The sequence below is a fragment of the Electrona antarctica genome (assembly GCF_951216825.1).
Source record: "Electrona antarctica genome assembly, chromosome: 12".
Taxonomy (NCBI): Eukaryota; Metazoa; Chordata; class Actinopteri; order Myctophiformes; family Myctophidae; genus Electrona; species Electrona antarctica.
The window spans coordinates 39,692,349-39,719,841 of NC_136793.1; the positions used below are offsets into that span (position 1 = coordinate 39,692,349).

General features: G+C 41.2%; 2 protein-coding genes across 3 annotated transcripts in view; one reads left to right on the forward strand and one right to left on the reverse strand.

Annotated features, from left to right (window-relative positions):
• The window catches only part of LOC306934402 (anthrax toxin receptor 1-like), a gene marked incomplete at its 5' end in the record, with an annotated part of 37,095 nt that extends 34,336 nt beyond the window's left edge, over window positions 1-2,759 (reverse strand). The window contains one exon of the mRNA XM_079516971.1: window positions 2,596-2,759. Coding sequence (XP_079373097.1) covers window positions 2,596-2,759 — 164 coding nt within the window. The remainder of the gene's footprint in view (window positions 1-2,595) is intronic.
• A 3,078-nt stretch (window positions 2,760-5,837) lies between these two features.
• Window positions 5,838-27,234, forward strand: kansl3 (KAT8 regulatory NSL complex subunit 3). 2 transcript variants are annotated; one of them, XM_079516510.1, is made up of 20 exons: window positions 5,838-6,037; window positions 6,541-6,806; window positions 8,927-9,097; window positions 9,204-9,294; window positions 9,948-10,133; window positions 10,598-10,729; window positions 11,505-11,621; window positions 11,719-11,817; window positions 13,797-13,868; window positions 13,961-14,035; window positions 14,466-14,623; window positions 14,750-14,813; window positions 14,916-15,104; window positions 17,884-18,040; window positions 18,750-18,827; window positions 19,110-19,289; window positions 20,199-20,289; window positions 20,753-20,892; window positions 21,354-21,451; window positions 26,316-27,234. In XM_079516510.1, the coding sequence occupies exons 2-20, from the start codon at window positions 6,598-6,600 to the stop codon at window positions 26,547-26,549; spliced, it is 2,541 nt and encodes an 846-aa protein (XP_079372636.1). In that variant the 5' UTR covers window positions 5,838-6,037; window positions 6,541-6,597; the 3' UTR covers window positions 26,550-27,234. The 2 variants fall into 2 exon arrangements, with proteins under 2 accessions (XP_079372636.1, XP_079372637.1); XM_079516511.1 differs by lacking the exon at window positions 20,753-20,892 and having other exon boundaries at window positions 26,316-26,454.
• The last annotated feature ends 259 nt before the right edge of the window (window positions 27,235-27,493 follow it).

Sequence of the window (27,493 nt, forward strand, 5' to 3'; positions counted from 1 at the left end):
AAAGCAACGTCCTGCTGCCTCCTGCATTATGTGCAAATTCAAAAGGGATGGTAGTGGTACGCAGGGCGGTTGAGTGATATCCAACAAGCCACCCTGCCATTAACTTAACGATTAACTGCTCGTGGCGGAACGTTCCGTCAGAAGGAATCCAACCAGCAACTGCTTCTGACGTAATGTTCCGTCTGATAAGCTTTATTATTGATATCAAACCGGATCGCGCAAACCACGCTGCCGTCCACCTCCCATTATACAGGCTGACTAAAAAGCTGAATAACTCTAAATCTACGGAGCTCTCCATAGTTTGGATAAAATGCGCGATGTTCGGAGGTCTTTGCTGATTATCCGGTGGTTTAGATGGAAACATTGGCGCTTTCTAGAGCAAGGATGGCTTCATTTTAGCTCGCTAGCATTGACGCTATTTATTTAGCATTAAAGATGGACACTCCAGACAGGATGTCAGTCCAGTGGGTGCTGCATTGAAATAGCGTATATCTATTCTACGTCCGAGCATAGACATGGTAACACCCCGCCTGCCTCTGATTGGCCTACCGACACTGCCCGTCTTGTCTGTCCTCCGAAATGCAAGGGCACTCCGTGGTGGGAAATAATCTAAGGAAATAATACAAGTACAAGAGAATGGCAAAATGCGACAGTAACTTGTAACTTTACATTTTTGTAGAAGAGGCAAACAAATATTGTTTGTGCCGTTTGCTTTGATTGAACACGTATGTACTATGATTTGATTTGGCTGTGCTCTAAATTAAAGTGTTAGTGTTGATTATCGTGTATTAATCTAATTATAGTAAACTAATACTATTATACTAAAAAAGATAAAGATCATGGTATTAATCTAATTATAGTAAACTAATACTGTTGTACTAAAAAAGATAAAGATCAAGGGAAAAGATATCTTTTTACAGTACAATAATGTTTCAAGTTTACACATAAACAGGCCAACGGCATAAACAATATTAGTTTGCCTCTTCTACAAAAATAAAAGTTACTGTCGCGCGTGCCAAGCTGTCATTCGCTTGTATTATATATCGTACTTGTATTATTTATTTATTTCCCACCACGGAGTAACCTCGCGGCAGACTATCCAGCATGTATCTTCCACCTCAGAGGAAACTCTGGTAAGGCCGGCAGTGTCTGTAGGCCAATCAGAGGCAGACGGGGCGTTACCATGTCTATGCTCGGACGTAGAAAAGATATACGCATTGAAATAGGCTCGGCAGTCTGCGGTTGGCTCTGCGTCTAGCAGGAGGCAGTAAATGGTTAATGGCAGCAAGATGGCCGCGGTCTGCATAAGGTCTATATGGTGTTAGAAATGTGTATCACCGACAATGAGCAAAATTAATCTGTCCGGAGATAACATTTATGGCAAGTAATAATTTGCTCTTGTGTTAATACCACAAGAGCCATGCAAGTATTGATCTAAATGGGTGAAAAAAACAATGACCTTCTTCACATGTTGTAGTAATTTGTAGGCCTTTTATTCTTGCCCTTCGGACGGAAACTGTTGAGTTTTAGAGAGTCTCGTGACAAGGTTCAGTAAAAAAGGTTCATTGATCAGCAAAAAAAAAACTGGTCACATGCAGATTAACTGATGAAGATAACTTCACTTGATGTCATTAGACTTGTGGTCCTACATGGCTCAACAGGAAGTGCATGGGTTAGAGATGTTGATTCTCACTGGAGAATCATAAGATGAAAACATGCATTTATGCTACTGTGAAATGCTTTTGGAATAAAATAGTCAATAATAATAATAACATGCCACAGCTGACACTGCTCATTGCCATCTGCCATCATGGATAGTTGTTTAACTTATACAACAAATAGCGAAAATATCATTGTCATATTGTGACACACGTTGTGAGCTTATACAAATTCTATTTTCACTCTTTTGAAAATATTTGAAAGTGGAGTGGGATAGATTTTTGTTGTAGAAAAAAATGTCAGGGTTAATGGGGTCTACCAAAGCTGACTCGTATTTTGTGAAGAGGCACCTATTGAATGGCACACAAAGGTGTACTGTACTGTATGACATGCAGTTTATTGTTCTCTGTGTTGTGACTATTACATTTTATCTCAGCCATGGCACTAATCTATTTCTATGTGGCAGGTCAGGATAGCAGGGGGCATATTGACAATGAAACATACATGGCACTTTACAAATCTTGCTTGAGCTACACTGATAGAAAGGCATGATGTCCATGCAAAACAACAACAACAAAACGGCCATTGCAAAGAACTGTCATAGCCTCCATCTTCAAACATGAAGTATTCAAGGGAAATAATACGTCTTATTGTGTTGAGTCAGCCATGAAGCTCGTATTTTAGCTCATACTATGAAATAAATAGTTAAATGATGTTGCTAAACCAGGCATATCATTTATTATGAATTAATTCATATTTTGATGCATATTTTCGATGAGAAAACGAGATGATTCATCTCAAGGGGTTATTCCCAATAAATAATGTCAATATTATAGGTTATATGATTAAGATGAACTTGCTTCTGCATTGTTCACGGACAGTGCTAGTCACTATTGCTCCATCAGTGTGTCAGGTAGAGCAGAGGGACCAACTCACTTGTCTAAAACAAAATAAAGATCAAAGCCTCCGAAGCATGAGGATGACCCGATGTGCCCCCTTTCCTGGGTCTCTCCTGGGTCTCCTGCAGTCAAAACCACCAGGACAACTCCAAAGACCACTGGGGACCACCAGGACCATCTTCCGTAGCACATCAGCAGCATTATCCCCGTTTGAGAAATCCTTATTCAGATGAGATGACAGATACAGAAGAAGAAGAAAAGGTTTTACAGAATCCTTTTAAATTGCAAAAATAATCCTTCTGGAAAACTTTTCTGTCTGTCTTCTTCAGGGTTCTTCAGTACTGGAAATAACAGTAATCCAGCAGATTGCAGAGAGTATGAGACTGCAGCACAAAAACAGAATGCAGACTGAATGGTGTTGATCAGATGTGCCTTAACGCAGTGAGGAGACACTCATGACCACAGAGTCCCAAGGTAGCATACATAAAGGTCATGTAGTGGGCTCCACATCCTCTTCTTCCCACCTCTCTATTCATTTGTTTTGTGTACAGTATACAGCCAGGCTGTGACACTGAGCAGTGCATTCAGAAAGCTATGCAATGGGCTTTGTTATTGAATGTCTAAAACTCAAGTTGCTTTGCAAGTCTCTGTCTCTCCCTCTCTCTCTCTCTCTCTCTCTCTCTCTCTCTCACTCACTCTCTGCCAAGAAGAGGATGAAATCTTCAGTGAATTCCTACAAACAGCTTCATTGGTGTAAAAATGTAATAGCTTGGCTAGCACTACCACCTAGTGGTCATATATATATATGTTTCATAAAGCTACATATTGTACACACAACACACATGTACACATTGCCACTATGTGAATTATCGATTAATGCATTAATTAATAGTTAATTGATACGTTTTGATAAGCTTATCGATCGATTAACCGGTTAGTTGATTAGCAGTGTTTTTGTAAAAAATCTGAGAATCTTAATTTCCCTCAATGTCTAACATACAAATCTACATTTTGCTGATATACTGAAGTAATACAAAAGGCATATTATATTCCTCAATCAAATATTTATTTGACCATTGACGATACAGGGCCAGGCAATGGCATCTTTGTATGTGCGTTCCTCGGCCACACACGCGCGCACTGCCGCACAGACAGCATTACATTGAATGCCCCCTTGAAAAAGCTTAGAATTAAGAATAGGTAAAATCCCTGGTTCTCCAGGGATCTGGCAGACTTAATGCATGCCAGAAACAGGCAATGGTCACTTGCTAGAAGGTCAAAGTCCTCACATGACTGGCTATCTTTCCGTATCCTTCAAAATAAGTGCACAGCTCTCATTAAGAAATTAAAGGCAGAGTATTACTTATCCCTCACTTCTGATGTGTCCGGAACTCTCTCAACTTTTTGGAAAGCAGTTCAATCTCTCCAGCAGAGGGGAGCAGCTGGCCCCCCGCCAAAGCTGCGGGTTGGGGAATCCATTATAAGTGACAAAAAGTTAATGTCAAATGCTTTTAATGATCATTTCAAAAGAGCTGGGCACATATTTGACACACAAAATGCCCCCTCCTCTCGCACAGGAGACGGCATCTGCGGCTCCGGATGTATACTTTGATTTTTCCCCTATAGTGGTCTCCCCTATAGTGTTTTCCTTGCCCTGTCGTCATTGGACCCAAAAAAGTCCTCGGGTCCTGATGGCCTTGACCCTTATGTTTTGAGATTAGCCGCAGCAGTTATTGCTAAACCCATAACTGAAATTTTCAATCTTTCACTAATTTCTCAAAACTTACCTGTTGAGTGGAAACAGGCCTAAGTTTCTCCTCTCCTAAAGGCGGGTGACCCTCTTGATGTAAATAGCTATAGGCCAATTTCAAATCTCTCTGTTTTAGCAAAAATTCTTGAAGCCCAAGTATCAGTACAGGTAAATCACTTTCTTGATTTGCATATGATCTTAAACCCCATGCAGTCAGGCTTCAGATCCAAGCATAGCACGGTCACAGCATGCCTTACTGTATTGGATGACACCAAGGCTGCCTGGGACAAGTCCTATGTCTGTGCTTCTTCTGTACATCTGTAGTCAATCAAAGCACTCTAGGTATCACATGTATGCAGATGATACGGTTCTGTACACCTGTGCGCCGACTCTTGAGGTGGCTGTAGTAAATTTGTCCTTTGATTTCGTCTCCCTGCAGCATGAATTAATAAAGAGCAAATTATTGCTAAATGGCAATACAACTAAAGCTATGTTGTTCACTCCTTGAGCTATTTCAGCTCCAATGACCATCTCCACAGACTCCACTCTCGATGGAACTCCCATCGAGTGGGTGGACCTTGGCTTTTGGTTGGATAAACACCTTAATTTCAAATTTCATATTGATTCCTTGTGCAAAAAGCTTAACTTCACTCTGGGTTTCTTCTACAGATTGAAGGCTTGTTTTGCTTGTTCAGCTCGTAAAAAAATTGTCATCTTTCTGTCCCAATTGGATTATGGTGATACCATTTATAGGTTTGCCTGTTCCGCCACCTTGGCCAAATTGGATCCCTTGTACCATGCTGCATTGAGATTCATAACTAATTCACCTTTCAGAACACATCATTGCACATTGTATGCTGCAGTCGGTTGGTTCTCATTGGCATCTCGCAGGCTTCAGCATTGGCATATTTTCATTTATAACACGCACGTGCGCGTGTGCACACACACACACACACACACACACACACACACACACACACACACACACACATCCATCTCTCCTCAGACAGCATCCATAGATTAACCCAAACTTTCTCCTCAAGTATTAGCTTTTGTTCATCAAAACAAATATATGTCATGATTTATTTATCTCTGTTCAAATCCAGCCCATATTTTGCATCAGGCACAGTTGGTGCATTTATAGATGGATAAGAGAGGAGAGGCTTGTTTTTCCTGTAGGCCTAATGTTGCTTGTAAATAGTCTATTGGTGGTTGTGGTTATTATTTGGGCTTGTTTCAAAATGTCATTTAATAAACCAGTGGTTCTCAAAGGACCTCAAATTAATATTTGTCCACCGACCCCCGCCGCCCCTTAATGTTTTTTCCAATACTTTATTTTTAAAATAGCAGAGATATAACCTACAAGCTCACAGCGCGTTCCAATGAGCTTGTAGCATTGTAGAATGTATGATTGTGATGTTGATGTTATGATCTCATGAAACATGAGCGCTCATGTGGCCGCCTACTTTGGTCTTGTTTTCCATTTTAGACCTGTTTGCTTGTTTCTCTCACAAAATCTGGCAACACTGCATAGAAAGGGTTTTACAACATGGCAACCGCTCATGCGCCCACATAACAAAAGGAAGTGAGACTGTCTGCGCATTACAAATTCTGTGTGCTATATCTGCTAATATACAGGGGATTACCGCCTCGTTTTACACCGTGTTGTTGCGAAGAAGATTTTAAATCCTCCGAATTCATGAATAATAGGTTGGAATAGGGCCTAAAGGTAAGTAATGGCAACTTACTCTAACGTTGGTTAGCATAATGCTAACCAGACATATGCGGCTATCTTGATGATATGGTTATAGGCTAGATCTGTGTACTGTAAATGTTCTCGGTTAGGTTGGCTTTATATACATTTCTTTTGTTTGTTTTATTTCAACAGTGGTTTTCAGCATTGACGTAATTAAAGGATCGCGTATATGATCACATTATCATCACAACAAGTCGATGACTGGCGTATAAACTATTCATGTATTAAAGGCAGCACCTAGCCTGCCTCTTCGCTACAATTACAAATATATATGTCCTGGCGAATGAAGTGAAATGAAAATTCAGACTGGGTGTCAGGCTAGGCAGCACCTGCATAGCAGAACTGACACCTCCAAGTCTAATATTTATATTTTGTGTACTTATCTCTTTCTAGATACTATATAACACGGTACTAAAATTATTCTGTGGAAACTTGAGTTGATTATTTTTCTTCACCATTGTCAACCTTCCCCCCAGGTGGTTGGTGTGAATACTCATCCCTTTCTGGGGCCCTTTGGTGGGGCCCGGAAGAGGATGCACCGTGGTGGAGACAAGGACTTCCAGACATCAGCACGGAAGATGGGTACCTCCCTGCTGTTCCAGTTGTCTGCTCATGAACGAGAGCTCGACTTGGTGTTCCTAGACCACAGCTATGCCAAGCCATGGAATGCCCACCCGGATGCAAGCAGTGCCCGGCCCACCAGGACTCTGTTTGTCACCCGTCGCCAACCTGATTCCTCATTGTGAGTAAAGAAGTTGTGCACACTTACTTGGTCATGGGAAATTACATAAATGCTAGTGATTTGCAACTGTAGACACCTCTTCCGGCTCTGTAGCTCCGTTTGGAACCTCATCTACGCTTTAGCTCCGAGAGGAGGTTCTGCGGAAAGCTATCCCTGCACAGGTCGAAATGGAGTCGAGCCCGTCCACAAACAGTAGATTAAACCCCTTTCGCAGTATCTTTTCCAAAAAGTAACCAAGATACAGTTGATAAACTTAACATAGGCATGTAACATTTTAACATAGGCATCAAAGTGATCAAACAACGGCTTACAAAGCTAGCCTGGCTAATAAGCCAGACTAATATCACACAACACTGTCGCGGTATATCAGTCTGGGCTGGCTCCACTTGGATTTCATTTCCCGGGGAACATTTTCTCTTTGACGCAATTGGTCAGAGCTACTGTCAGTCAAAAGTCTCAAGCATTGAACGTCACTGTACCAAAGCCCGCCTATATTGCATACCGTGTCCCGATTGGTCCGACCTGTTCTCTGCTGTAGGAAAGAGGCGTGCTACTGAGCCTCGCCAGACCGTAATCCGCTGGTAGGCAACTTTTTTTTGCCAACGGCTGATTCGGTCTGGTTTATTAACCAGGCTATTACAAAGCAGTTGTTTGACAGCCAGTACCATGTTTTCCCGGTTTTCCCAATGCAATCTTACGGAAGCAGTACTGCGCATGCGAACAGGGGTTGACTCGACTACATTTTTATTTCAGGCTGATTTAAGCGGTTTGATGCCTATGTTAAAATGTTATGTGCCTATGTTAAGTTTGTGACAGGAAATTGCTCATAACATGTCTACGGTGGATTTGTATGAACAAACACTTTGCAAATGGAGGAAAATTCAAGCTTTTCGTACAGTTGCAATGTTGGGAAGTTTGGCGTTGTTAATACAATCAGATAGGACTTTTCTGTTTGGATGAATGGGCTGTCAATGGGAAATAGCTACTATTTACCACTTTGCTGGCAAGATGACGGCGGTGTACATGAGGTCAATGGGCGCACTTCCGCCCTCGGTTCGATACAGGTCGCTCCAATGAATTGTAGCGTCTGCCGTCTACCTTTCTATATCTATCTATGGTGGTTTGGTGGGCATCTTTTAGGCCCTAGTTATTGGATACTGTGTCTATGCTCTCTGAGACATGGGATCCAGAAGTCACAGTGACGGTTGGCACATGTAGACTACAAAAGAATGATATAGGAATGTAACAATATAACATTTTACAGTACCTACGGTATCTAACAAAATGCCACAGCATATGGGGATTCATTGGTATTTCCCTCCTTTTTACTGTACTATGGCCAAGAAAAATATTTCTAGTATATAAATCTGTTATGGCTGGCGGCTGAGATGCACCAATAACGTGGGCACAGATACAGTGGTATGGACACTTTTCAGTTAATCACACCAGTCACTTTTTACTTTTTACGTTTGTAATATTGTGTATTATGTACCAGCCCAGTGGCATTGTGGTGACGGTGGCGGTTTGGGACATGTGTAGGCAGGCAGTCATTTAGGTAGGAAGGTGTGAGAGCTTTATAAACGATTAACGATTAAAATATATATATATTTGTTTTAAATGTTTTTTTTTGTGGTTTTCGCCTTATTTTATATATTTTTTATGGAGGGACAGACAGTAGGCTGACAGGAAATGGGGAGAGAGATGGGGGGATGACATGCAGTAAAGGCCGTCGGCATCGGGAGTCGAACCCGAGGCACACTGCCAGACTGGATTACCAGCCAAGGTGCCTGGACCGCTGAGCCACGGCCCAGGCCGATTAAAATAAAATTTAAATCAATCCTAAAAACAAACGGAAGCCATTGCAGTTAAAACTGAAGTAATATGTTCTCTCATCTTGCCGCATTTTGGACAAATTGTAATCTGTCATCTGTCTGACAATCTGTCTGGTTGGATTGGGTCATGTTCAGGGTGTGTACTTGCCTCAGCCCATGCACCACTGATGTAGCCTTACTTCTAATAGCCTAGAGACGTGTCAGTTGCCAGAATGCGGTCTCCTGTAAGAGGCCCAGGTGATGTATTGGTCAGTTTGACATGTGCTGTAATCTTATTTTTTTCTGCAGAGAGTCTGACACTTTAATTGATGTGGAAACGGTCACACCTACACCTGTTCCCCTCTACGACAACCATAAAGCCCTGAGTGTGATGAAGGAATGTGAACGCCACGTCTTGTTTGCTCGTACTGTGGCTGATAACCCCCCACCCCCTGATGACTGGGAAGAACACGTAAACAAGTGTGTAGACTCTTAGTTTGCTTGAGACATTTGTAACATTATTTCTCACTTGTCTTTTCACATAATGGCCTGTATCCCTTACCATTCCAAATTTCTCTTTTTTCAGAACTGGATGGACTGTGACTCAGAACAAGTTGTTCAATAAAGTGCTTAAAGCTCTGCAAGGTGAAAGACTAGCCCGACTGGCCAATGAAACTGTGAGTATTTTTCCATTTGTTTGTTTTTATTATATTTACCTGCTCGAGCCCCAAAGAGCCATGGTTGTCCACTGGCCGACCTGCCAAAATTCTTAATATAGGATAGGCATGTTCAGAACCTGGGTATCACTAGGTACAGCTTGGCAAGGACACGGAGCCTCTTGGAATGATATGGGTTTTCATCAGGTGAAAATTGAAATGCAATGCATGATGGCCAAGGTGCTCGCGATCTCGCAGTCCATTCAACATTTCTATCATTAATGGTACCATAGCATTTAGTGCTACAGCTGCTTAACCCATTGATGCCTGATGCAACGTATACGTTGTTCTACCCTTGATGCCGGCGCGCTCTCTGCGTCTCATCAGCTATTGCTATACATGTAGCAACACAACTATTTAAAAAAGAATTAATCAGAATTTGAAGGTTTTTAGAAACCTTAGGTCAGGCCCTAGAAGGCGTTCCCAGATTCGGCCTCAGGCATCAATGGGTTAACGAACTTGTAGACGGTACCTGTACCACATTGTAATATACACTTTATTAGGGATAGGCATGACAAGAAACAACAAAATGGACACCTCAACATTGTAACACCCCTTTAATTATAATCTAATGCATGTATCAACTCTTACTGTATCGACTAACTCTTCCCTAGGCCTCCAATGAGCCAGTCTTGCGTAGGATCGCCGTGGACAAGTGTGCCAGGAAGGTGCGTCATGCACTAGCCAGTGTCAACTGGGACACCAAGCTCACACAGTGGTTACACATCACCATGATTGAATCCCTGAGTCTTGCAATGCTGGCTGCTTACTTGGATGTTCTGCAAACTCTCAAAAGCAAGGTATTTATTGATACTAGTTGTCAGACACATGTGAACATAGTTATTACATCAGCAAGTAGCAGAATGAAGATATACATAGTCTACAAAACAGGAATTTAGATTTACATCCCTGTGTAGACAAAAAAAGTATTCTAGATTATGTAGACATAAAAACTTCAGTGAGGAATTAAAACTAAATTACATTTTTAACATTGTGGTCATTGTGGTAGTTCACTAACTGTGGTCAAGAAGAACAAGCCTAAGTAACAAACACCACACTGCCTCTGCATTTGATGTATGCGATAACCTGGCTTATTGTAAGTCGCTCTGGATAAGAGTGGCTGCTAATTAGTGCTAAATGCCTATATTGTAATTGTCATTCTTTGCTATTATATAGTATATACACAAAACAATGAATGTTTGGAAATTGTTACAGAGAAGTGGAAAATGAATTGGGAGTAACTTGTTATTCTGTGTTTGGGTAGTTGCCCTCACTGATTGATAGGATGCTGTTGATGTCATCAGCCAAGAGTGGAGCCCCGAGTTCAGAGGCCCTCTCGCTGTTGCTGAAACGTCCATGGGACCCGGCTGTGGGGGTTCTGTCTCATAACAAACCAGTAGGCCTTGCAGACATTTTTTCTATTTTTACAGTTCTGTTTATTGGTTTTATAATGACATACTGGAAATGCCATACACACTAACTAGGTGCAGACAAAGGTTATTATAGTATTGTATTTTTATTTTGTTTTTAAATTTTGTTTTCAGTTTGGTTCGGATTCGTTTTCAAAGTAGAAAATAGCAGCTAAAATATTCATATTTCATATTCACAAAAACAATATATATGAATGAATTATGTATGAAATAGTCTTATAGTCTAAAAGTAAGAACATTTTCTCTATGATTTTAGTTGGTATTTATTTTAGAGTTCCTGTGTATGCCAGGGGTTAATGCACATATGCAATTACCAACCCAATGAGGAGAAAAATATATGGGAACAGACAGAGTTGAAGCAAGGTTACAACACTGACGAAGGCTTTACACCGAAACGCGTACGTTGTGCTGTCTGCTCTGCAGCATACTGTGCGAATTATAAAAGAATAAAAAGTGCCGTAAAGTAAATGACATGTCCGTGAGTGCTGTTATTCTCCTCTTAGAGATTTCTTATTAAAAAAAACAGACTGAGTTCACAAATTTTGGAAACATTTTGAAAAATCATCTTCACTGCTTAGGAAAATCAGTTTCCTCACACCAATGGTCAATGCTCATGTACAATTTCAGATCGATTTAACCCACTGTAGAGAGAAATGTACTGAGTGAGAGCAGACAGTTTTCTTTTTTTATAGTCACTATGATTTAACGGTAAAGGCCTGTCCTTTGCTTTCCATTTTTCAGAGCAAGCTTCCTGGCTCCCCGCTCATCCTGATTGCGCCATCGGGCCCTACCAATCCTGCGCTCTCTACCTCACGTCGAATGAGATTCTGGCAAACTCAGCTGTCCTGCTTGGGAAAGGTTTGAAGTCCCACTCAAATAATATCCACATGGTTTTCCGAGAAGTACTTTATTGTTCCTCTACAAAAAGGTCCCTTAACATCTGTGTCCCCGTTAGGTTATCCCAGTGAACACACATGTGAGCAGCGGAGCCAGTGTTGGCATTACTCAGTGCCTGGAGCACATGCTGGGAACAGTCAGGGCAAAGGTCATGGAGGTAGGACTTCCTATTTCTCTTTTATATCCTCTGAGGTCATATAAAAACAATAATGGCACATCTTGGCCTGGGCCGGCCGAGCGGTCCAGGCACCTAGGATGGTAATCCAACCTGACAGCGTGTCGCGGGTTCAAGTCCCGATCCAGACTTTGCTGCGTGTCTCCCCCCCATCTCTCTCCCCCTTTCCTGTCAAACTACTGTAAATCTATCAATAAAAGTCAAAAAGCCCCAAAATATCTTAAAAAATAATAATTATGTTATGGCACATCTTTGTCTACAAAGGATAGAGAGGAAACAACCGGGACATTGTGTTTATAGTGTGTGCACCACTTGCTGATAGGAACAGAATGTCCCTATTCTGGGCATGTCATAATACGAGAAAATTGGCAAACCTTCGGCCAAAAGATTATTAAATATTCAGCGAAAATAGCAGATCTGCATGTTCACAACAGGTTGCAACTTGACAGACACATTGCGAGCCATTGTGAGCCACTCCACTCAGTGCACTGGGTGGAGTCCATGTCCTCTTCAGACAATAGACAGTTCACCAGACCAGGGGAAGCCGCTGAGATCACTTTGCTTGTCCCTGTGGATTGGAAATAGGATTTAAAAGGCTATCCGATGATACCGTGGATTACAGCACAGTTGTGTGCAATTATTCAATAAAGAATTTGCATATCACCGCACCTCGTCAAGCCTCCAGTATCGGCTCGATGCGAAATATGTTGCACCGAGCCTAGCCTGGAAGCTAGCTTCAACAACAGTAGCTCTGGTCGTAGTTAGGACCCAGGAGGAGTTCTATGGTATTTAATTTGATCCTGTCCCCTCACACAGGTGCAGGCTGTGCAGCCCCTCGTTTTTAGCACAAAAAAGATGTTGAAAGCCTACTTTCCTCCTAACACTATGGATGGATTATTCCAACTCCCAGTAGCAGTTCATGGACCCGTCCAGATGACATGGTTTCTAACTAAACGGTTATGGCCAACTAAAATGTAAAATCTGTTATGGCTGTTACTGTATGTCCACGGAAGAAACACAGAGGTGTTTTGTTATGGTCATGTCACATATTTGCTGCACCAAGCCCCCCCAACCCTGTGGAATGCATTCCCCAAACTCTCAGAGACATGCCCCCACCATCCAAACCTTCAATATTTCTTTCCCCAGCTATTTAATTTATTTAATTTCTTAGTGTTTTTCCCCTAATAAAGTTGTGTTTGATTTCTCATGTCCCCTTTGCCCAAAGCATCTTTGGGTACTCAGAAAAGCTCTATATAAATTATTATTACCCCTATTATTACTACAAAAACAATGTTTTATTGCTTAAACTTGTGTATTCACTATTCATTGATTCACTAGTATACCAAAATCCATTTAAAAAATACTTGATTTGATATGCGATTAAAATGTGATTAATTGAGTAATTAATTACAAAGCCTCTAATTAGATTATTTTTTTAATCGAGTCCCAGCCCTACATTTTTTGTGTGAAAAACCTATGACGCACCGACGATCCGACCAATATGCCCATATATGGAGATCTCTATCTGTCATTCCATGTCCCTTTTATACTCTTATATATGGAGAGCCCTGGTTTCACTGTATGCCCATATATAGGCATTTGACGGGGTTATGCCTGAGTCATAGTGGCTGGCCGCCGGCCGGTCCACCCATTAGCCAATTTGAATATAGGATTTGTCTTTAGAGGCTCCATTTTCGTAAACCCCTTATCCCTAAACTTTTTTTTACTATTTTGAAAAACATTTTTGAATAGTTCAACTAGCCAATCTACATTGACACGTTGTGAGCCATTGTAACTATTCAAAAATGTTTTGCAAAATAGTAAAGGCAAAGAAGTTTAGGGATAAACCTGTGACGAAAATGGAGCCCTAGGACTTTGTGAATGAGTTTTGGAATTATTGTAAGATCTCCAAGTTGAAGTCATGTAATGTTGGTAAATCCATATTAACTTGTCTGTTTCAGGTTCACAGTCATTTCCCTCATAAACCCATTATCCTGGTTGGATGGAATGTGGGTGCTCTCATTGCTTGTCACGTAAGGCTTTTTTGTCACTTGACTGCAGCATAATGAGTTTAGTTCTTCATAAACCTAAATGTTCAATTTATGCCTATTGTATTCAACTGCAGGTATCTCTTATGGAATATCTCACAGCAGTGGTATGTCTCGGGTTTCCGCTGTTGACAGCCAACGGATCACGAGGGGTAAGAAATGAAAGACTGTTCTCAACTTTGGGCCCAGTTAGTAGCCATGATCCATAGAACTCCATTAGGAGTTCCCCTTAACGCTATGGGACTGTATATGTATTTTCCTTATTGACCCGGTGTGTACGCTGTAGTAAAAATAAACTCACTGAAACGATGACTGGTGAGCTTTCAGGTTGGCATTATTTGGCCGCCGCACTGGCGAGTACACTACTAGTGCATTTTTATTGTTGACATTGTATTGGTGACAAGTTTAGACCTGGGACACCTCTGCATGGTACAGTGCAAGACTAGCAAACTACTATTGCAGGTCGCCTGGAAAACCATAGCATCTGACAGTGCTTTGTGTATTTGTCTTACGTGACTGTTTTGAGTCTTGCCAACTGGCAAGTCAATCCTAATGGCTGGTCAATGTATTTCTGGCTGGCAGGATGTGGACGACCCACTGTTGGACATGAAGACTCCAGTGCTGTTTGTGGTTGGCCAGAATGCTCTGCAGTGCAGCATAGAGAACATGGAAGACTTCAGAGAGAGACTGAGGGCAGACAACAGCATGGTGGTGGTGGGAGGAGCCGATGACAACCTCAAGTGGGTTAACAGTCACACATCTGTTTGTTTCTTTGGTCTGTGTGTTGGCTTTTGTTGTTTGTTAATAATCCAAGGTTGGGTGATTATGACAATTTTCATGACCGTTTAAATCATCTACTTCCTCAGAATCAACTCAACAAAGATGAAAACCGAGGGACTGACACAGACTATGGTGGATCGCTGCATTCAGGTGAGGCTATGTAACTACTCGTACAGTACAAAGCAGATCTTTTTTTAACTCGTGATTGAGTGAAAATAAAAGCTTGAAAATGCTGTTTTTGTATTCCTGTAGGATGAGATAGCTGACTTTCTGTCTGGGGTGTTGGCGCGGGCCGAGGGCCATGGCCACGCCTCGGGGGAGATGAGGGACATGGACACAGAAAAGAAGAAGAGACTTCGAAGGGAGCTTCCGTTTGACATGGAGAGAGGACGGCCCTCGTCCCCAGCGCTGAGAGTCCCCATATCCCCCTCCGGCTCTGAGGTCAGTCTGATAGTCTGACTTACTTATCTTATATACCGTATATTTCCAAATAACAGCCCTTACTCAAATAGCCGCCCACTACCTAATAACGGCCCAGGTTCTGACACCATTTTGCGTAATAACCACCTCGTCCAAATAACCACCCTCGTCCATATAACCGCCCATGGGCCGTTATTTGCAAACTTAGTCAGCCTCATTTACATTGTTATATATATATATACAGCGTGTTGAGTTTGAAGATCTCCGCCTGCCACTCACCGTGGCCTCACAATAGCGCAACAACAAAGTCCTCCATATCCTCAAAATAAATCTAGGCTATAGTTTCATAAGTGCCATATACTCAGCCTATGCACAACCAATTGTTTTAATTCAAAGTGGTATATATTCTGTGAAATGTTTATTGTCATGCGTGTATCTACAAGCTCCAAGTGTTGCATCGCGTTATGAGCTTGCAGATCTTCCATGTTTGGTGCGGCGTGCGCCAGCGCCACTCACCATGAATTCATGCGGAGGTCCTCACAAGTACCATGAAGCGCAACGAAAAAAGTTGAGATTTAACTTGTTCCATACTCAGGCAATCCTCAACCGATTGTTATAATTCCAAGTGGTCTATACTTTATTTATCTAAATACATTTTATCTAAATTTATATTTTCATTGGGTGTATAACTAATGTTTTATTTCATGCACTGAGCGGTGGTGTGCTTGTTAGGCCTATACACTCTCTCAATTAGGGATTTTCCCAGTGGTTCATTTCACTGATGTGTACAACCTTTATTCAAATAGTTGAAAATTAATTAATTACAAAACTGAGCATTTGTATTTTTTTTTATCTAGAAGGCCAAACCTTGAAACAACCTTTGAAAAAAGATATAAAGCGTAGGCTATGACAGCCTTTTAAAATGTATATTGGTCAAATCAATTAACACATTGAGAGCCCACGCTTAACTGCCCAAAATCACTTTCACCTAGAAAATCCATTCACATTTTTTATAATTCAGCTGACTGTGGAGACACATGCTGGAACTTTTTACTTTGAAATGTTTTATAGTTTCTGAGTTATTTAATTTAAACGCCAAATGCATTCTCAATGGCGAAAAAAACAAACTTTGGCACCACGTGTTAAAAAAAAAAAAAAAAAAGTGTTTTGATTTTTCTGATTTTTTTTAATAAAAAAAATAATAAAAAAAATAAAATAAAATAAACTTTTTTTTTTTTTTTTTTTTTTCCCAAGACGTCCACAGACGTCTTGGGCTATGCACGTTGCGCAATACCCAGGACGTCCACAGACGTCTTGGGCACAAGATGTGTTAAGCAGCACTTAAAAACATGCTCGACAGTAACTGTAGTCTGTAACCAAATAATGGCCCTGTGCTGGCCGGTGCAAAAATAAATAACAGCCTACTGCAAATAACAGCCTGGTTCCTTATAAACTAACTCCCGGCGTCCGAATCTATTTTGCATATTTACAACCCTATTTGGTAATATACGGGTACATCTTATGTAGGGATGTCCCGATCACGTTATTTTGCTACCGATCCGATTCCGATCATTTGATTTTGAGCATCTACCGATACCGATCAGCATCTACGATCCTGATCCGATATTTATATTTTATAGAACACGTTTATGCCATATCACAATAGTACAATATCCCAAATCACAGACAATTTCCAGTCTAATATCATGATATGGATATAATATTGATACTAGGGATGTCCCGATCAGGTTTTTTGGATCCCGATCTGATTCTGAGCATTTGAAAATGACGTGATCAGACCCGATCTTATGTAATAATAACCCTAATCTTATGTATGTAAAGCTGTAGGGTAGGCTCTTCACAATTATGAATAATCCGAGGTGCTCACCTGGTAATGCTACATCATGTACATCAAGTCCTTCCTGCAACTTGTTGGAATACAACCTTAGGCACAGAACACGAGTATGGTTGGGGGTCTTGGTTGGTCATGTCAGTCCTTTTAGGTAATCGGGAGCAAGCGCTTTGATCCAAGATACATTTCAATAACGTATTTAGACTGCTTAGAAGCACTTGTCAGACAGTACGCAATACGCATTCTGTCCAAACATCTAGTGCACTGCATATAATAGAGGCCAGAGAAATCCAGTGTATTTAACTGCTTGAAACTGTCCACTTATCATCCACAATGAAACATTAGCATCTGCTGCCGTAGGTGGAGATGACACCAGCAGTATTTTGAGGCCACCGTGGCCATAGTTTTTCTTTTTCTTTTTTTAGACCAAAGTTGAGTAAATCTGTCATTAAGATGTGATAAAGCCCATAAAGTATTGGAGTCATACAGTCATACAACAGTTGGAGTTCAGTTGTTGAGTAACTTATATCATAATCAAGCAATTAGCGGCGTATGCACTAGTCTGGCGTATCCACTAGTCTGGCGTATCCACGGAAGAGAATGAAGTAGTCAAAACAAAGGAATAATCATAACTATTTTATCCAACACATGTAATGCATGTAATAATAACTCATCTTTAAAAGAAAGGCTGTTTTTTATTGACAGACTATTTTAAATTATACATGACAAAAAATCTGTGGATGGGGAGACTGAAACTAGGATGCTGGAATTGAACACAAGCTGCTGTTTTCAAAGCCAGCATCCTCATCCACACACAGAATACTGTATGTTGAATGGCATCAATGATGAGGACATCCTTAATTGTTTCCCTTTTCCATGGCAGAATCAAATTTAAATGGTGGTTATTATTACTCATCAGTGTGTCTGTTCTTTGCCCTGTCCCTTTAGGATCTGTCCAGTGTGTGCAGCAGTCCCACCTCAAGCCCAAAACCAAAAACGTCAGGCCTGTCTCCAGCGCAGAAGTCCAGCCTGATCACAGCCACACAACTTCTCAAGACGCACATGCAGCGGTCCGGCACGGTACTCACACACAGACAAGCTCAAGGTTGGTTGGCCAGAAGAAGGACGCATACACACACATAACACACAAGTGAGCATTCATAAGCACCCTCACCCTCATACCATAATGGCGCTTTTCCATTGCATAGAAACACCTGAACTCGACTAGCTTCATTTTCCACTTCAGAAAAGACCCCTTCAAATAACTGGCCATCATAGCGGTCCAACCCCCTGGCCTGCATAGGACAGTGCTGAACAATGCAAATGCTGGAAACTGTCTATTTAACCTATACTGTTTAACACGAAGTTTATGAATATGTTTGGCAAGCGTTTATAAGTTTAAGAATATTTGGGAGCTTCATTGAAGCGTTATTGTGTCGGGACAATTGGTAACTATTGCCTCTGAGCAGTCCATAGTCTGCAGTGTTTTCATGATGTCAACTTTTGATATTGCCAGAGCTCACTTGGAACCTTGATATGGAGGTGATACCAAAAAAGTACCAGGTATTTTTTTGTTATGGAAAACTGGTACTATGCAATCGAAATACATATAATTCATACACAGCTGCAGGTTGCTTTGTGAGCTATAGGTGAGAGCGGGCTAAATTGGCTGAAACGTTTGTGAATGAAATGATTAAGATAATTGAGTCACAACATCTGAAGGGCAAGATGGAACGTGAATGAAATACTTTCCTCTTCTGTCTCTCCTCCACCACTCTCCTTTCCCTCTTTTGTTTTTGTCCAATTCATTCCAGCTCAGTTCGCTGCTTTTATGAAACAAAACATGCTTGTGAGGAAAAATCTTCCTCCTGGCACCCCACCCTGTGTCTTTGGTAAGTATCTGTTGCTCCTCCTACTCTTATCTTCCTCTTCTCCCTGTCATATCTGTCTTTGTTTTCTTTGCCCTTTTATTGTGTGGTGGCTAGTTACATTGCTTTTGCAGGTCTCACCATACAGGCCTTGTTTTGCTGTGTTTTTGTAATCTACCAAGCACTTTTTAAAACTAAACCAATAAGCACTAATGACTAAAAGCCAAAAATATAAACGAGAAAAGCAAACTTGTTTTAGTTTTCTTTTCATATTTGTATATATATAATGTGTGTATGCTGTTGCAGTGCCACTATCCAATGACCAGACTGAAGGCCTGGACCGAGACGAGCTAAGGTCCCACGGAAAGAGGAGGCAGACGCCAAGCCCTACTCCCAACAAAGCATCCAAGAGGGCCAAGATCAAGGTCACCATCGTGTCACAAGGCGATTCAGCAGGGGGTGCCATCAGCCCAGCTGGACATGAAGGTAGGCAACGACTTGGCAGCACTTCAACATGATTGTCTACTTTTCTTTTTTTTTCTTTTTTTCTAAATATTTTTATTTAAATTTTCAATGATAGAAATCTCAGGGGCAGGCAGACAGTAATAATCATGAGTTCAGATCCTATTCTTTAGGTGATATGACAGATTAAAGCAAATACAACATAAGATCTGAGGTCTATTGTTTGCATGTAAAAGGTACAAAGATAAATAATGAAATGACTATGCTGCTGAACACCCCATTACTGCATTGCTACATTTAACTATCGCTTCAAAAGTTTTATTTTGAACAGACTTACTGCTTATGGCGGAACGCTCCGCCATAAGGAATGTAATTACCTTCCGCTCCTGGCGGATTGATCCGTCAGATAAGCTTTATTATTGATATCAAACCGGATTTAATTTTTTTCATTATTATTTTGGCTTGGCCTTTCCTTCTTTAGCGATCCTAGACCGCGTTGCGCAATCTCGCCCCCGCCTGCATCCCATTATACAGGCTGACTAAAAGCTGAATAACTCCTAATCTACGGAGATCTCCGTGGTTTGGATAAAACGCACGATGTCCGGACTAGGTCTTTGCTGATTATCCGGTGGTCTAGACTCTAGATGGAAACATTGGCGTTTTCTAGAGCAAGCATGGCTATATTTTAGCTCGCTAGCATTGCCGCTATTTATTTAGCATTATTTATTTAGCCCACAACAGGATATCCATCCTGTGTGTTCACCCTCTAAATCGCCCCCGCAGCCCTCGGCAGTCTGAGGTTGGCTTTGCGTCCAGCAGGTGGCAGTAAACCTGTTAAGAGCCACCTTGTCTGTCTTAATTGTACAGTGATGTTTTAGCTGCAGAAGTTACTGCACAACTATCTTGCCTGCGCTTCCTCTTCCTCCAATATAGTTGGACCTTCTGGGAAGCCGCTGTCTATGACAATGGGGCTCCAGACTGTAGCTGGAGCCAAGGAACTCTCTGGGCTTCTGACAGCACAACGGTATGATTTCCAGTCCTACCACACACGTATACGTACAATTATACATAATGTACACGCACCAGACCTGCCAACGTGTACAATTTGTGTAGCAGTTACGCATTTCGTCGTCAAAGTACGCACATATGATTAGTCTCTCTAAAGTACGCAAAAAGCAGGTGACGCCTGTGAGTTTGACTGCCGTACTCAAGTCTATGTTGGCAGGTCTGATACACTCTCACTCACACACACACACACACACACACACACACACACACACACACACACACACACACACACACAGAATCAAGCTTTTATACCTTGCCTAACCATGGCTAAAATCCCCCCTTTTGTTGGACAAAAGTGTGTGTGTGGTGTCAAACGGATTGATGTGTGGTGGACACTGGTTGGGCGCTGGCTGATGGCTGACAGGCATTTGGTGCCGGGGTAGCTCCTGAGTAGACTGGTTGGTTGTGTGTCACTGCAGGTCTGGTAGTCTGTCTGAGATGTCTAGTGCCCTGTCCCTGGGCTCCAGCTCATTCAACAGCTCATTCAACAGTATGCAGCCTTGTATGCTGTCAGGGTCCTCCACACCTGTCCAGCCACACGCTCCTGCAACCGCCCAAGGTATCTCCCTCCCCTCCACTCCCCTCGCTGTCCTGTCCTGTCCTGCCTACCCGCACACCTGTGTGTAGTGTACTCTTCGACACTGATGTTAATCTCGACCCCATTGGCCACAACAAACAAATGCAAATATACAACACTTTTGTTGGATCAGATTAAAGGTGGGGTTTAAATCTTGTGTCGAAATTCTCTTTTCAAATTGTTTTAAATGTTTTGAACACTGGATGGTGCGAATGTTGTGTGCGAACAACATATCCAAGCAAACATCATCGATCTCCTCTTGCATCATTCGTCAGAATGTTCTGTACCTTGCCCTTTGGATGTGTGTGTGTGTGGTGCTTTGTCTGTGATGGGGACTATTGAAATGACAGCGGTTGTTGCATTCTTTTCTCTCTTGGCATCAATTTGACTAAATCTGAGCACCACTGATTAGATGTTTTCTTTTTCTTTGCATTTGCATGCAGCACCTTCCGCCAGCAGTCTACTCCAAGGCTTAAGTTTCAGTCTGCAGGAGATCGTCACCAAAGCTCCTAGCTTGCCCTGCACAGTGGCCAACACACAGGTACCTTCTGGTTAATATCGAGTCTGTGCTTCTTGACTCGGCTTGAGTTTACCAATGAACATGATCTGGGCCTGCATTACATCAAGCATCCCAGAATCACTCCTAGGAATAGCTCTGAAAGTTTCACTAAGATTAAAAACAATCACACTCGAGTGAAGTGAGGGGCGCCCGCTTAAAGCAAACATAAAAAGTCCATAGACTTGGCTGCCACATGACGTCACGGGGGGGCATAACAAAGCCAGGCTTTGGAGTGGCTGGGGCCCGTTTCACGAAACTTGGATTAGAGATTAAACCGGGATTTAACAGATATCCTGGTTTAATCAATCCTGGATCAGCGATTAACCGGTTTCATGAAGTTTGCCAGTTAACCTGGATATATTGAGGCTTGATTCAGTTTCATGAAAGCAATGCCACACTAGTTACCATGGAAACTAATGCTGTAGATTTACCCTGCTCCGGACCAGGCTAACAGCCAGGTTTAACCTAATCCTGAATCCTGATGTCTTTACTGTTCATTAAGCAGTCAATCTGATCACAAACCAATGACTTTTGCCACACTTATTCAATTATTATGGGTTTATGTTGTCTTGTTTTAATCGGTCTGCATTAAAGGACTAATTTAAACACTATATACAAAATCAAAGAACCAAAATATATAGGCTGCACAACCTCATCATGACTGCTTGTGAGCTTGTAGATCAGCTGCTTTTGGGGAATGTTCCCCCAGAATAGGTTTGCTGTGGTGCAAGTGGTAAAGAAGAATTATTATATTATAAAATGTATGTTCATATAATAGGTCCTCACTAATAATCATGAAAAAATGGCCCCATTTTTTTCTACTCTGTCTGTCTCATAGGAGGGCTGTGGGCAGTTCAGAAACCGTCCTCCAGTGACATCATCGACGGGGAATACAAGCTAATAGAAACTGCAGGCTTTCTAGTCCTGAAAAGTTGCAATGCGAAAATGGTCGATAATGAAAATGAAACATTTTTCAAAAAAAATCTTGTTTAAAAAATCTGCCTAATGATGATGTCACTGGAGGACGGTTTCTAAACTGCCCACAGCCCTCTTATGAGACACAGACTGAGTAGGAAAAAATCATGCCATTTTATCATGATTATTAGTGAGGACCTATTATATGAAGATAGGTTGAGAAGTGGTCCTTTAAGAGTAGTGGTAAAATGTAGAGTATATTTTTGGGGTAGTTAATCATTCAGTCTATCCACTATTGAGAGTATTTTCTCTCTTTAATTACAGCAGTATTTATTTTAGAAGCTTAAGTCCTTGTATCAGTAAGTCTGGAATAGATTAGTAAAGATACTGAGATATACAGAAGGGGGCAGTAATGCAACTATTAAGGATGCCAACTGCCATAGAGCACCGAAGTCTGACGTCACTTTCAGTAGAGGGCGCCAACACACAGGTTCATGTATTTTTTTGAGTGGTGTAAACCACTCCTACAACTGGCTTTTGTGTGCATAAAAAAATGACCATGGTTGCTATGTTCAAAATAATTTCTGACGTAATTAAATCACACCCGGGTGAACTGGATGACCGTAGCAACCGTGGTCATTTTCTCTGCGCAAAAAAAGCCAGTTGTGAAATCACATCCAGGTGTGATACATACATTTATCAAAAATTATAGCTTTTTTTACTTAACATATTTTGTGTGATTTCATTACATCAGACATTACGTCAGACCACAGCTGATCATGCTATATAAAACCTTACACCACTCAGTTCACACGGGTGTGATTTTTATTTGCATTGTAATCTCTATAGGGGGATTTTAGGTCGCTTCATATAAGAACTGTGTTTGAAAAATAAACCGACCACCCCAACCTTTCTGTCAGGGGAGTGGCTGTGCGTCGTTAATGATTTCCATTCATATTTGATACAGCCAGTTTCTGGAGAAAATGGAATTAATGTGGCCGCAAAAGCCTTTAAACTACATATGAAGGCAATGCCGCTGCTAATATACGTCATGCCCAGCTGTCAACACATTGCGTTCCTGAGATTCCTCGTTGACGTAAGCTCAGCTGGTGGTGACTCGACACGTACTAACCACGTAACATTAAATAACAATAAAATACAAATAAACGTAATTAATATTCAGTTTCTGTTGTGCGACGGGCAGATGCAGCCACCCGCCTACCCGGAAATGTAGTCTCTGGGTTGTTTGGCTCGTTTCTAACGCTTATTTTGTTACTCTTTGGGTATATTTGTACATTTCCACCTTCAGTCGATGTTTCATATCCATATGAGTGAAAAGGCCGGGGTGATCGGTTTATTTTTCAAACACAGTTCTTATATGAGGCAATCTAAAATCCCCCTATGGAGATTACAATGCAAATAAAAAGTACACGAACCTGGGGACTGACGCCCTCTACTGACAGTGACGCCGGGACTTCGGTGCTCTATAATACCCTACGAAGAAGAAGGATCTGTAAATCTGTGTTCCACCGAATGGGTCTAGAGAGGAAAAGCCAGGCTCTGCATTCAGCCAGGCTTTATGATCCTGGCTCGATAAATCCACCCAATGGAATAAACCAGGCTGTACAGACCATGATTTAACAAGCCTGGTTTTGGCTTAAATCCTGGATTAGTTCATCCATGTTTCGTGAAACAGGCCCCTGGTCGTCTATCTAAAATACTCTACCTCAGAGTAGGATATACAGTATGAGGTACTATGAAGCTTCCTACAACAACTTTGAGCAAGCAGTACAAGTTATTTCGAGAATGAATGTCATCAAACTACAGTACTACGAAGTACATTACAGTACTACGAAGAACAGTACTACGAAGAACGGTACAGTACTACAAAGTACAGTACTACGAAGAACAGTACAGTACTACGAAGTACAGTACAGTACTACGAAGAACAGTACAGTACTACGAACTACAGTACAGTACTACGAAGAACAGTACAGTACCATGAAGTACAGTACAGTACTATGAAGAACACAGTACAGTACTATGAAGAACAGTACAGTACTACGAAGTAGAGTACTACGAACAGTACAGTACTAAGAAGTACAGTACAGTACTACGAAGTACAGTACTACGAAGAACAGTACAGTACTACAAAGTACAGTACCAATAGTCAGACAACCAATCGTCAGACACCGCAACAGCACCACTCACTTCAGACGGGTCGGATGTTTTTTCTTATGGTAGGCACACTATGTATTCAAGTAGTACTATAGGCCTATATACCGGCGTACAGGAAAGAAATAATGATGGCTCAGCTAGTTAAATTAATGCCCAGATCCTATACTCCTGAGTCTGAGGACCCAGCCAATCAAAACACATTCCGTGCTACAAACACACCTACACACAAAGCTGTGCGTAGGAGGGGCTAGCCCCCCTCAAACAGTGTTGGGAAAGTGTTGCCCAAATGTATAAATAAATACATTTATTGTCATAAGGTATTTATTGATTTGCGAAGTAGGCCATACGTAGGCCAATATTGGGAAGCTGTGCAAGATTCTTCAAACCATATTTAGTTTTCATAGTTTGAGAGTACACTGGACCACATCAAGGATCACATGGTTTGTTCATATAGCCATAACAACTTTGTGGTATCTCTTTCAATATACAGAATTGCTTTCAATTCACATAATTGTCTATGCATGAGGCAATGATACTGTATGTGTGCGGCATCTATAAAACGCACTACTCCAGATAATTAAATGCACCTTGTTTTTGAATCAGGATACATCATGTTGAGTAGAGGGGGAAATTAATTAATCTGTGTATTCTATTACCAGGGGTGAGTGTTTTGCATTGTACATTAGCTGAGAGTGAAAACAATACTGCTTTTCAATGATTCAGTCTTATCTTCTGAATTAATTTGAAAGGTTTAGAAAAGCATTTACTTTGCCTCTGTTAACTTTATTATAGGCACAATCTGTATGAGCTTATTTTTGTGTAAGTGTTATGCATCTGCTGGGAGCTCTTTCCTTAGAAGGTAATGTTGATAATATGCTCCTATACTCCTCTACCTAAAAGTAAGACTAAATCCTGAGGATTCAGTCACATGTGCTGTACATTGTACATACATTACAGTCTCCTACTAATAAAAACCATGCCTACATAACCTTAGTTTAGAGTTTAAAACAACAATCTCTGTTTCCATTAAACTGTGGATACCACACTATGGCAGCAGATGCCTTTGTTTGACCGTGAAGTGGTGCAGTTGATACAACAATGCTACATTTACTTTTAAACTTGTAATTAGTCCTACCAGTGCTAACAGGTCTATTAGACTACAGTTGTTTACATTTACGTGACAAACACTTGAAAACATTACACTGTTAGCATTGTCAAAATCTGGAAATGTATGTTTTTTTTTAAATGGAAAATGTTTTGTTTTTTGGTTTTTTTTCATAAATCAGTGCTATTGAACACCTTTACGTCTCTGTGTTTCGAGAATGTTGAACCAATGGAAAGTAGTAGAAGACGCTTTGGACAAAACCTCTTAACTCCATTGGACCCTCAAACTGTCTGCTAAAACAGCTAACTCCACCACCTCTCCCCCTCATGCAAGTAATTGACAATATATAATATATATATACATATCTCTGCTGTCGAAGTCCAAAATGTTTAAAAAACTTTAAAAGACTAAATGTACATTTTTCAGAAAATGAAGAAAACAATATGCCTCATCAAAGTTGGTATTGTGACTTTGTATATTGTCAGTTACTTGCGTGTGTCATATTATCACCACCCGAATCCAGCTCAAGTGGAGATATGAGGTTTTCTCCTTCATTATCCGTCATTGATAACGGTTGCATTGCAAAGCGATATAATACATACACCCTTTTAATGTTTTCATTATCTGCCCCTTTGCCTACGCCCTCAGGTAGCTGGCGGGAAGCCCCAAGGACACGTCCTGACCTCAATTGGTAGTACCTCTGCTCTGCTTCGGGCTATGCCAGTGGTCACCACAGGGGGAGTGGCAAAAACCACAGCCATCCACCAGCTACTTACCAATGGTGGACTTGCCAAGCTCGCCAGCAGCTTGCCCGGCCTGGCACACATCTCCAACCAGAGTGCCGGTATGTCTCGAACTGCCAAAACACGACGGCCACGTTGAATACCCAGGGTTCATTCATCACTTGTTCTGAAAACACTATCAGGAGGCCTTTGGCCAGCTGCACTAGAAGACCCTAGAGGACAGCCTTGTCTATATTGTGTATGCAGATAATTATCCTTGTGGAAGGTAGTTGTAAGTTTTGTTTAAATAAATTCATATATGTAGCATCAGAATACAGATGGATGTTTAATAGATGTTTGTTTTTTGTATTCCTGTTTGGAGAGAGCCATATGGAAACTACCTAGGGTGACTAAGTCAAAATATTCAAGTTCATAACTTTGATGCACAGTGTTTACATCAAAATGGTTGTGGATTGGGGGAGGGGGTAAAATATGAAAACCATTTGATGCAAAACAATTGTGGAATAAGTCAGTCAAAAAGAACAAAAAAAAGTAGTGTTGGCAGCATGAATGGATACGTTTTACATGACAATTGAAGTGAGTCTTTGGCCATACTGCTTTTTTGTGTGACAGATCTAACTCATTATGTTCTGTTTGTGCTTATTTTAACGCTTCATGTAACATCATTTTGTAAATCACCTGCCAGAAGCATCCACAGTATCCATGATGACATATTATAGACAACATTGGCCCCTAATGTTTGACCCACATAGGGAAAGCAATAACGTATGGTATTACTCTGGGTTCTGTCACTGCCATTGCAATAAAGACTGGAATCAAACTCATGTTTTCATTTCTCTCTATTTTTTTGAGTGTTGTGTAGCTTTCTCTGTTCCCACTCATCTCTGAACCTATACTTTATGTTAACTGGCCATTGTTTTCATTGTCTCATCATGCTGATTTGCACTATTTTTTTAGACCCTCCATTTCTAGGTACTGAACTGAGTTTAGCTTTGTTACTGGTCAGGTTTAATGTCTGAAGGGAATGCTGTAGAGTTGCTCTAGAAGACCACTGTTTCCCAAACAGTGGGTCGGGACCAATGT